The sequence below is a fragment of the Aphidius gifuensis genome, linkage group LG1, assembly GCF_014905175.1.
Source record: "Aphidius gifuensis isolate YNYX2018 linkage group LG1, ASM1490517v1, whole genome shotgun sequence".
NCBI lineage: Eukaryota > Metazoa > Arthropoda > Insecta > Hymenoptera > Braconidae > Aphidius > Aphidius gifuensis.
Window position 1 is genome coordinate 27,180,968 of NC_057788.1, and position 10,914 is coordinate 27,191,881.

A 10,914-nucleotide genomic window follows, 5' to 3' on the forward strand; every position below is an offset into this window, starting at 1 on the left:
AAGAAAACTACTGTAATTTCAGCTGAAGATAAAACAGATAACTATGTTGTTGACATTTTTTCCGCCATGTTTATTTTCTCCCCACTACAAGCGCTCATTTGAAATGAAGCTCTCTCATTGGATGTGTCTGCTACGACTTGACATTCTAGCTAATCCAATTGGTCAATATTCAAGTCCAACGACATATACGTAACGACTCGACAGCTGTTGAAAAGTGTTGTGTGTGTGTGTGCGTGCGTAAGTGTTTGGAGAAAAAAAAAACCGGACACCTTGTGCATTTCGTCAGTGTGTGTCAGTGTGGGTAGGGGACCAGTGTGTTCTTCCCGGCTTATTTGGGGAAAAAAAAATAAAACAAAATAAAGATACCGCGTCAAAGAAAAAAAAAAAAGAAACAGAGTTGTCCCGACTGTTGCCATGCTAAATTTCAATAATTTAACATAAATAAATATTCGTTAAAATCGTGGAAATTCAGGGTTAGACAATCAACAAGAAGCTCCTGATTCCCGATTGTACGTTAGACAATAAAAAGAGAGAGCTTATATCCGTGTGTGTTTGTATACGCGTGTGTAAGGTTGAATTAGTCCTAACGACAAAAAAAAAAAAAGAGTAACGAGCGTGAACGAGCGGGTAAGCAAGCCGGGAATTTATTGAGATAATCATGGCTACTATCAGAGTTCACGAGGATCAAGAAAATCGTATTGGTGATACAAGAAGAATCAAAGATAATCATGGATTGCGTGATCATCAAGGACATGGTTTACAGCAACAAAAACGTGCTGTTTTGGGCGTTCTTCAGAGTAATTGTCACAGAAACAAGCCAGTGAGTATAGCCGCTTTTTTTTTTTCTCTCACGCGTTCCACTCTTATAACCGTCGATTTTTTTCCTCCCTTTGACCCCCTCAGTTTGTTTACATTTTACTTTTATCCATATAACAAATAATTATTAAATTTTGAAAAAAAAAAAATGAATATCAATAAAATGACAAATAAATGCTCCAAACTGAAAAAAAAAAATGATTTTTTTTTTTTTTTTGTTATTAATTTAGGAGGTACACAGTAAGGATGAAAAATATCCAAAAGCCAAGCCTTACGTGCCTCATCCTGCTTATGATGGATTCAAAGTATATGATGAAAAAACAGATGATACATTATTTAGAATTTATGAGGATAAACTTGAAGAAGAAACAACAGTTGTACTTCGTGAATCATCACGTGATATTAATATTAAACAAATTACTGAAGTAACTATTAAAACAGATAAACCAATTCTTGAAGTTAATCCAGTTAGTATTGTACCAACACTTAGACCAGTATTGCAAGAAATTAAAACAAATATATGTGAAGATAATAATTATCAAGATGATGATGATGATAATAGTCCAGTTGTGTCAGTTGAAAAATCAATTGATTTTATGGATTCAATGAAAAATGACATGAAAGCTAAACGTGAAGCATCAAAAACAATTATTAATAATTTTTATGATATTGAAGAATACAGAGCAGATATTTTTAATTATCTTAAAATTGCTGAGGTAATTATCATTATTATTATCATTTTTTTTTTTGGAGGGAAAAATGAAATTTTCATGATAAATGATTATTTACATTTTTTTTTCTATTGTTTATTGCTTGTTTTGATTGAAGTTGAATAAATAAATGTTATTTTATGTTTATTAATAGACTCAACATAGACCAAAACCAGGATACATGAAAAAACAACCAGACATAACCTACTCAATGCGAGCAATATTGGTTGATTGGTTGGTTGAAGTTGCTGAGGAATATCGTCTTCATAGTGAGACACTTTATTTAGCTGTGTCATATATTGATAGATTTTTATCATACATGAGTGTTGTTAGAGCTAAATTACAACTTGTTGGAACAGCAGCTATGTTTATTGCTGCGTAAGTATATAATTATTGATTGATTGATTGATGACAAGATGTTGATCTACATCTATTGTTTATTAATTTCTTTTTTTTTGTTTTATTAATTACAGTAAATACGAGGAAATTTATCCACCAGATGTTGGTGAATTTGTTTATATAACAGATGATACATATTCAAAGAAACAAGTGTTAAGAATGGAACATTTAATATTGAGAGTATTATCATTTGATTTAACAGTACCAACACCACTACCATTTTTACGTGATTATTGTATTACAAATAATTTGTCAGATAAAATATTATATTTGGCACAATATTTATGTGAATTATCAATGCTTGAAGCTGATCCATATCTTCAATATTTACCAAGTCATCTTGCTGCTGCTGCAATTGCTGTTGCACGTCATACATTACAAGAAGAAGCATGGCCACATGAACTTGAATTATCATCAGGTTATAGTTTTAATCAATTACGTCAATGCATTTCTTATCTCAGTAAAACATTTTCAAATGCACCAAATATACAACAACAAGCTATACAAGATAAATATAAAAGTCCAAAATATGGACATGTTTCTCTTCTCTTGCCACGTAGCACTGAAATTCTCTCATACGAGGATGGCGAAGAAAGTGCCTGAAATAATCAAGAAAAATAAAAACAAACTCGATATACTTAAACATCTTATTAATTATTATTATTATTTTTTTTTTAAATTTTTTTTTGTTTGTTGAATAACGAACCTCTTTGTGTCAACGATGAAGTAGACTCCTTGGGGGGGATCCACTCCAGGCAAGACTGAGCATAATAATCGAGAAGAAAAAAAAATTTTAAAAAAATTATAAAATACTCACAGAACAGTTAAGTGAGATAAAAAAAATTTAAAAAAAAAAAACAGTTCGAGTTTAATGTTGAGTAGGTAAATAATAAATTCTCCAAAAGTTTCGTTTAACGAAAAATAATTAATTCGGATGAATGAAAAAAAAAAAAAAGTGAAATTGTTGTCTTAGAATTTTAATAGTATTTTTATAATAGTTATAAATAATCCTTTATTTTTAAAAAATTCATGTGTGAGTGGTAGCGTGGTTTTTTTTTTCTTTTTTTTTTTATACCGGCAATAATCATTTTGCGTGAAATTTTTAGTTATAAACAAAATTTAGGAAAAAAGAAAATAATTGTCTTATACACTGCCAGTGGTAAAATATATTAATATATATATATTTTTTGATGATAAAATTACTACTGATTGTGAAAATATAAATAATTTAAATTCATAACATTTTTTTTTAAATTTTAAATCATCCGAAAGACCAAGCACATAATAATGTGATAGACGATAAATAATTTTTAAATTTCCACGAATATTTCACAATAACCGTTAATCATTCACATTTTGAATTAATAAATAATCATTTTTTTTTTAATGTACAGCTTTATTTATTTCAATATAATTAAGCATTGTCACAATAATTATTTATAATAATAACTCAGTTTATAATTTTACAAACCAAACACTGGCAAAGTTGCATGAACGTTGAGTTAATTAATTATGTTGTATTTAATTTTGAATTATAAAACGAAAATTTAATTTAATTAAATACACACAGTGTTTATCCACACTGTGCAATATTTTAATTTAAAAAAAAAAAACCATCTGTATAATTAAAAATGAGTATGAATGAAATTTGGATGTCGTAATCCAAAATAACGAAAAAAAAAAATAGTAACTTGTCAATTAAATAAAAAAAAAAAATAATAAACGTAAAAAAAATAAATTTATAGTTATGTAGTTTAAATATATATATATTTTGGCGGTCCAATTAGTTTAATCTATTTAGTACAATTTATAATTAGTTTATCAATATATTTTTTTTGTCAATAAGAAATATTTCGATTTGTATGTATTTGTATTCTTTTTTTTTCTAGACGTTAAATAATAAGCACATTTGATAAAAACAAAAACAATTTTATTTTAATTTGATTATTATACAGGTGGTGTGTTGTACACAGTTTGTTTACATTATTTATTTTGGTAAACGTCATGTTGGCTCGGCTGGTAAAATCACCTTGTTATCATGTGAGTTAATCGACATTTTCCATTTTTTTTTTTTTTTTTTTGTGTTCATTCTATTGACGTTGACACTTGCCGTTTGTTGCCGTTGACGTATTGAATATTGAAAGGGGTGTTTCCGATTAAACCTTAATAAATAACGATAATTAATTTTATTATTTTTAATCTTCATACGCATTCCAATCAGGTAAATCCTTTACATCAATTAATATTAATTTTTTTAATTTAAATAATAAAAATAATTGATCACCATTTTAAGCAATTAATTTGACACTTTGTCATTAGTTTAATTTATAATTATTAATTATTAATATTATTTTACTAATGATTACGTATTTATTTAATATATTTATCAAGTATTTTCTAATGATAATGATTTATTGTAATAATAGTTAATATTATTTTAAAAAATGTTTGTAAAGACTTAACCTAAAAAAAAGAAAAAAAAATAATAAATTTGTTGTTGATTGATTTGAAGTATTGTATACATTGTTGTATTGTACTTGTAGATATCATGGACGCTTTTGGTGATAATTTCACTAGTGAAACAGATGTTGATCCAGCTGCTGAATTTTTAGCACGTGAACAAAATGAATTAGCTGGTCTTGAAGATGAAATTCCACCAGTTGTTATGGCTACACCTGTTCCAGTTGTATCATCAACAGTTGAAGGTAAATTTAACTTTTATATGACCCCATTTTAATTAATTACAATTATCAAAACAATTGTTTTTTTAATTTCATTTTTATTATCATTTTATGTATTTTAATTTGAGTTTATTTTGTTTTTTTAAATTGAAAAAAATATATATAAACAAATATATATGTATTATGAAAATACAAATGAAATGAAAAACGAAATAAAAAAATAGATGATATTTCTGGAAACTTTGAAAACATGACTATGGGATTTAATGGAAATGGCGCTGGAAGTTTCGAGATGATAAATACCATTGATCAACAAACAGATTCAGAGTTTTCAGCTCCAGGTGATTCGTCGAATGATTTATTTTTTAAATTCTTTTAATTAATGAGAATCTATTCTCTATTTTCTTTTTTTTTATAAATGTAAATTTAATGTCTTGAATTTAATTAATGGTAAATTTATTTTTTAGAACCAGCAATTCCAGCTCCAACTGTTACAAAGGAAGAGCCTGAAAAAATTAAAATATGGAGAGAAGAACAAGCAACACGTCTCAAGGAAAAAGGTAGCTACTGAATAACAATTATAATTAAATTTGTATTGTTAATTTAACATAAATTATTAATGCAGATATTGAGGAGGAAATAAAACGAGAGGAATGGAGAGAAGCAGCAAAAAAAGAACTAGAAGAATGGTATAAGCATCATGCTGAAACAACAAGCAAAACGAAAGCAACAAACAGGTAATTATTATTTAATAATAAATAATAATTTTAATTTAATTCTATGCCTTCCTCATGTCCATTAAAAATTACGAAATTTTGGTGTCTTTAAAGCCTAATGTCAATGTCCAAGCCAAAAAGAAAAAAAAAAAAAAATTATAAAGCTAAAAGCCAATTAAATTCTTTATTTTGCTAATTTTTTTTTTTTTTTAAATTTTTTATTCAATTTTCTTGTGACTGTTTTTTAATTTTTTCCAATATAAAAACTATAAAGAGAAAAATCTATTATTCTCATTCTGCTTCTTAGGGAATCAGCCAAGTAAGTTTTTAAAAAATTTAAATTATTATTTGCATGATTTTAAAAATCTGTAGCTCAATTAAAATAAATTATTTTATTTAATCAATGGCTTTGATTATTTTTTATTTATTTGCAAAAGAAAAAAAAAATAAATTATCAATTTTATTATTTTAATCATGTACTCTAACAACACTCGGCGCATTTTAAACATTATTTATACAAATTAAATAACAACAATCACTTACAAAAATAATAATAATAATTTAAAAAAACAAGCGCAGTAGTGAAATTAGAAAGCCATGAACAAAAAATGCTTGGCAATTGTACGCGCATGTATTTAGAAACAAAAAAATGATAGTTATCTTTTAAAAAAAAACACCAAAAACATTTTTCCTAAAACATTATTTAAATATATAAATTAATTCAATGCTTTGGGAAAAATGATATTGCTTACACATCACACTCCACAAACGCTATAAACTTGTTGTTATGTTACAAAAAATAAAATTTATAAAAAATATCAAAGTCTTTGCACATTTAGCATGATAAAAAATTTTGTTAATTAATATTGCATCTTGTCGTAAACGAATAAATCATATAGGAATGCTGAGAAACAATTTGTTGCTGAAGCTGATGAAGTTGAGCCAGGAACAGAATGGGAAAGAATTTCAAAATTATGTGATTTCAATCCAAAATCATCAAGAACATCAAAAGACGTATCGAGAATGCGTTCAATTATTCTTCAACTCAAGCAATCACCACCACCAACATTGAAAGCTTGATCATGTTAATTTTTATTATTTTCAAGCTTGGACTAATTAATGAATTTTAAAATATAAAAAAATAAAAATAAAAAATTATAAATTTACCAATCAGATATGAAATATTTGTTGATAATTGTATGCACTAGATTGTAAACGAGATAAACGAGTTTTGTGAGACATGAGAATCATGTTATATTATTGTGAATAAAGTTTAAATGCCCTGAACAAATTAATTATTCTATTTTTCGTATTTATCATCTTCTGGTTTTTCAACTTGCTTAGATTAAAAATTAATTATCAGCATTGGAATTCAAGTTGTTATAACACGAGTTGTGGATGAGATCATTCAATAGAATCAAACGGTACATTCAATTTTTATTTATTCAACTTTCAATATGTGTTTCAATCGTTCCACTTTTTCTAGTACGAGAAGATGGCTGTGGTGGTATTTATTATGCTCTTGTCGAACAAGACAACAATCTGGTTTTATAAATGTTGATTGACTACTTATTCTATTTAAATTAAAAATAATTTAATGAGTTTTTTTCTAAGGTGATTGAACCTGAAATATTTTAAATGGGATACAAATAAAACAATAACACTCTTTTCGAAGAAACATAAATAGTTTATTATTTCAAAACTTGAAGACAATCATTTATCCTCTACATTAATCATGTTTCTTCTTAGATTAAATTGATTTTTCTCTTTTTTTGTATTATTTTTTGCTTTTTTTTTTTAAACGTTGATTTACAAAAGTATTATTTTGTTGTTACAGTTTTACTTTTTTTTTTTTAATTTTTCCATTTTTTATCGCAATGTTATAAACAATACTTTGAAAAAAAAAAGAAGAAAAAAATAAACAAAAAAAAATAAAGAGAATGTGTTTTTTTTTTAATTTTTTTTTTTTTTATTCGAAACAAAAAAAAAAAGAAAAACGGCGAAAATAATTCAACCTAATTAAGAAAAGAGATAAATAAAATAAAATGTTATAATAATTTTGAATAAAGAAACAAAAAAAATTGTTGATTAATTCGATTATGTAAATTATAACTGAATAGAGCAAAAGAAAATCGAGTTGAAAAAAAAAAAACCGACAAGAAAGAAAGAACGGATTTTATCCATATTAAAAAAAAGTGATGTTAGTAAATAATAAGAGAAAAAAAAAAATTCAAGAGTATCAAGATGTTAATGAATTTACTCTTTTTTAGTGGCCTGTTTAGCCTGATGTGCTTGTAATACAGCAACAGCTTCTTCAACTTTAGCCTTAAGAAGCTCATTGTGTTCAAGCATATGCAAAAGTTCAGAGTTATCAATTTCCAACAACATACCAGTTATTTTACCAGTTAATTCAGGATACATGCATTGAATAAGTGGGAATAAACGTTCACCAAGCATTTGTTTTTGTTCTTGTGGCAATGCAGCAGCAAGCATTGGTGCTGTTAATGGCTCTTGTCCTTGTATATGAACAGCTTGTTGTACTGGTGCTGGTTGTGGAATAGTCATTTGTTGTTGTTGTTGTGGATTACGTACATTCATATTATATTTATAATTAGCTTGACGTCCTTGTGCTGGTTGTACATTAACTGCTGGCATTGGTCTACCTTGTATATTAGCAACACCAACACCTTGTTGTCCAGTTATTGGTCTTGCTGATAATGCTGTTCTCATTTGTTGAGCTTGTGGTGCTTGTGCACGTTGTGCTGCTCTTAATGGTCCTTGCATTGTTGCAAATCCAGTACTACCAGCTTGTCCACTTGGTCTAACTTGATTTGGTTGTGTTTGCCATCTTGGTGTTTGACGTAATTGTGTCATTTGTGCTGGTCCATAAAAGTGTTGTGGTTGTTGTAATGTTGGTACAAAGAAATTACCAGCACTACCAGCTTGATACATTGGACCCATTTGTTGCATACGTATGTTTGACATACGTTGAAGATATTGTGATGCTAAATGTGCTTTACGTTCATCTTTACGTTGTGCAAGTGCAACATAAAGTGGTTTTGTACCAACAATACGACAATTCATTTCAGTAACAGCTTTTGTTGCTTCTTCTGGTGCTGAGAAACAAACAAATCCAAAACCTTTGCTATGTCCATTTTCTAACATAACTTTAGCTGATGTTATTGTACCAAATGGTGTAAATTCTTTACGTAAACGTTCATCATCAATTGTATCATCAAGATTTTTAACATAAAGATTAACACCTTGATAACGTGTTGAACGTTCAATTTTTAATTGTTCAAATTTACGTTTTAATTCTTGTTGACGTTCAGCTTTTTTTTGTGCACGACCAACATACATAAATTTACCTTCTGATATTTCTTTACCATTTAATTCTTGTACAGCTGCTTCAGCTGATTCTGGATTTTCAAATGCAACAAAGCCAAAACCACGTGATTTACCATCATCTTTAGCAACAACTTTATGACTTGTTATTGTACCAAATTTCTCAAACATTTCTTTTAATTTATCATCATTCATTTCTTCACCGAAATTTTTAACATAAACATTTGTAAAAAGTTTAGCTTTTTCACCAAGTTCCTTTTCACGTTCTTTACGTGTAATAAATTTACCAACATAAACCTTTTTGCCGTTCAACAGCATACCATTGACTTTGTCAATTGATTTATTGGCAGCTTCTTCAGTTTCAAAATGAACAAATCCATAACCCTTTGATTCAGCAGATTCATCTTGAGCAACTTTGCAACTCAAAATATTTCCAAATGCTGAAAAAGTATCATACAATGCTTTGTTGTCAATTCTTGGATCCAAATTCTTGATAAAGACATTGCCAACGTTTGATTTTCTCAATGAGGGATCACGCTGTGACCACATGATACGGATTGGACCTCCTTTCAACGTATCGAAATTCATGGTATCCAGGGCACGCTCAGCTATTGGAAAAAAAAAAAGCAAAAAAAATTAATTAAATCATCCATTATTTATTACATAATAATAATCTAATTTTTAATAAAAAAAAAAAAAAATTATTTAGCTCAATATGTATTTAGGAGCAAATGGTGTTAAATAATTGAGACATGAGCGCAGCAGTGGTTTCTTTTTTTTTTTTTAGATTCATCGTCATGCGTCCAATATGGTGGACTCACGGGCACACGTGTCCAATATCCACGTGTCTAATTTTTTAAAATAATATTAATATTAATATATTATTAATAAACTCACCATCAGCTGGTTGTTGAAAATTAACGTATGCATATCCAAGAGATCTGCGAGTGATAACATCACGACAAACACGGATTGATAAAACTGGACCAGCCGTTGAAAATTTTTCAAACAGCATAGCCTCGGTTATGTCCGATTGCAAGTCACCAACGTACAAGGAAGCCATTGCTAATTTTTAGATTTTACTTTTTTTATTATCAAAAAAATCAAATATCAATCAATTTATTGAAAAAAGATATATTATTATTATTATATCTTTTTTTTTTTTGAATTTATACTTTCACTCGTTGTGAAAGAAATTTTTTTGTAATATGTGAAATATGGAAATTAATAACTTTTGACGCACTACAACGACAAATGGCCCTGAACTTTTATTACTTTTTTTTATTTTTTAAATTTTACGCTTTTTATTTATTTTCTTATTTTCTCTTGCACGTTCACTTATTTTTTTCTTTTTTTTTTTTTGTTTTTTTATTAACCACCGACTTTGTTTAAATTCGTTTTTTCTTTTTTTTTTATTTTGAGGTTATTTTACTTATTTTTTTGTCAACTTTTTTTTTTATCTTTTATAATAATTTTATAATTTTTTTGGATTTTTTAAGTTTTATATTTTTTTTTTTTTTTTTACATAGAGTATTTCATGAATGGTGGTGAGTTGTGTGACCTATTTTTTAATTTTTTTTATTAAAAAAAAAGACACAACGGGACACAACCAAACGTGAATAGATGATAGGACTCTATTGTCTTAAGCCTACGGTCTACAGAGGTTTAAAGTAGGGCTGCGAGGCTTTTTATATTAACCGTACAACACACTTACTGACGTTCACTACGCAATTGAAAAAAGTAGTTCTTCTAGCGTGGGAATATACTGGCTCCCTCTATAATTAAATTATCAATCATATCTTAAAATTAATTATCGTCATTACAACAGATATTATTAACAAAAAACAATTCTAATAATTTTTTATTTATTTGATGAATCTAAAAAATCATATTTAATTTATTTAAAATTATTAATTTAATAAATTATGTGGGTAAAATCTTTGCGCGTTTTTTTCAAAATGACGCAATAAGTCAGATTAGGCTTGGTTCATTTCCTCTTAATTTTTTTTTTACATTATTACCAACTGAAAAATTATAAATTTATAAAAAAATTTTTTTTTTTCAAATTTTATACGTTTTTGAACGTGATTATTTTTTATTTGCTTCTGACTTCATAGTGTAGTAAATAAATCGAAAAAAAAAAATTAAAAATGTTTTTTTTTTGTCAATTTACAGTTTACACATTCAATTGTAATTAAGTTTTTAAAAATAATTATAATTAATTAGTTGATATAATTAATAAAATGA

The 10,914-nt window shown here is 27.1% G+C and overlaps 3 protein-coding genes across 6 annotated transcripts; 2 read left to right on the forward strand and 1 right to left on the reverse strand.

Moving 5' to 3' along the window:
- The first annotated feature begins 247 nt into the window (after positions 1 to 247).
- Positions 248 to 2,719, forward strand: LOC122858677 (cyclin-A1). The gene is made up of 4 exons (XM_044161740.1): positions 248 to 820; positions 1,047 to 1,532; positions 1,681 to 1,904; positions 2,000 to 2,719. Exons 1-4 carry the CDS (start codon positions 659 to 661, stop codon positions 2,526 to 2,528), a joined length of 1,401 nt encoding a protein of 466 aa, XP_044017675.1. The 5' UTR covers positions 248 to 658; the 3' UTR covers positions 2,529 to 2,719.
- Positions 2,720 to 3,997: 1,278 nt separating this feature from the next.
- On the forward strand, positions 3,998 to 6,617 carry LOC122858684 (clathrin light chain). 4 transcript variants are annotated; one of them, XM_044161754.1, is made up of 7 exons: positions 3,998 to 4,146; positions 4,469 to 4,630; positions 4,831 to 4,947; positions 5,074 to 5,166; positions 5,232 to 5,343; positions 5,630 to 5,641; positions 6,222 to 6,617. In XM_044161754.1, exons 2-7 carry the CDS (start codon positions 4,474 to 4,476, stop codon positions 6,400 to 6,402), a joined length of 672 nt encoding a protein of 223 aa, XP_044017689.1. In that variant the 5' UTR covers positions 3,998 to 4,146; positions 4,469 to 4,473; the 3' UTR covers positions 6,403 to 6,617. The 4 variants fall into 4 exon arrangements, with proteins under 4 accessions (XP_044017689.1, XP_044017700.1, XP_044017709.1 ...); XM_044161765.1 differs by lacking the exon at positions 5,630 to 5,641; XM_044161774.1 differs by lacking the exon at positions 4,831 to 4,947.
- Positions 6,618 to 7,316: 699 nt separating this feature from the next.
- LOC122858700 (polyadenylate-binding protein) lies at positions 7,317 to 10,338 on the reverse strand. Its single transcript, XM_044161795.1, has 2 exons — positions 9,565 to 10,338; positions 7,317 to 9,275 (listed from the first exon to the last, which is right to left on the reverse strand). Exons 1-2 carry the CDS (start codon positions 9,728 to 9,730, stop codon positions 7,579 to 7,581), a joined length of 1,863 nt encoding a protein of 620 aa, XP_044017730.1. The 5' UTR covers positions 9,731 to 10,338; the 3' UTR covers positions 7,317 to 7,578.
- Positions 10,339 to 10,914: the final 576 nt, after the last annotated feature.

Coding starts and splice junctions, on each gene's coding strand:
- LOC122858684 (XM_044161754.1), top strand. CDS start 4,474: ATGGACGCTTTTGGTGATAATTTCACTAGTGAAACAGATGTTGATCCA. Junction 4,948..5,073: donor TTCAGAGTTTTCAGCTCCAG/GTGATTCGTCGA, acceptor TTTATTTTTTAG/AACCAGCAATTCCAGCTCCA. Junction 5,167..5,231: donor AACACGTCTCAAGGAAAAAG/GTAGCTACTGAA, acceptor TTATTAATGCAG/ATATTGAGGAGGAAATAAAA.
- LOC122858677 (XM_044161740.1), top strand. CDS start 659: ATGGCTACTATCAGAGTTCACGAGGATCAAGAAAATCGTATTGGTGAT. Junction 1,533..1,680: donor ATTATCTTAAAATTGCTGAG/GTAATTATCATT, acceptor GTTTATTAATAG/ACTCAACATAGACCAAAACC. Junction 1,905..1,999: donor GCAGCTATGTTTATTGCTGC/GTAAGTATATAA, acceptor TATTAATTACAG/TAAATACGAGGAAATTTATC.
- LOC122858700 (XM_044161795.1), bottom strand. CDS start 9,730: ATGGCTTCCTTGTACGTTGGTGACTTGCAATCGGACATAACCGAGGCT. Junction 9,276..9,564: donor TTTTCAACAACCAGCTGATG/GTGAGTTTATTA, acceptor TTTTTCCAATAG/CTGAGCGTGCCCTGGATACC.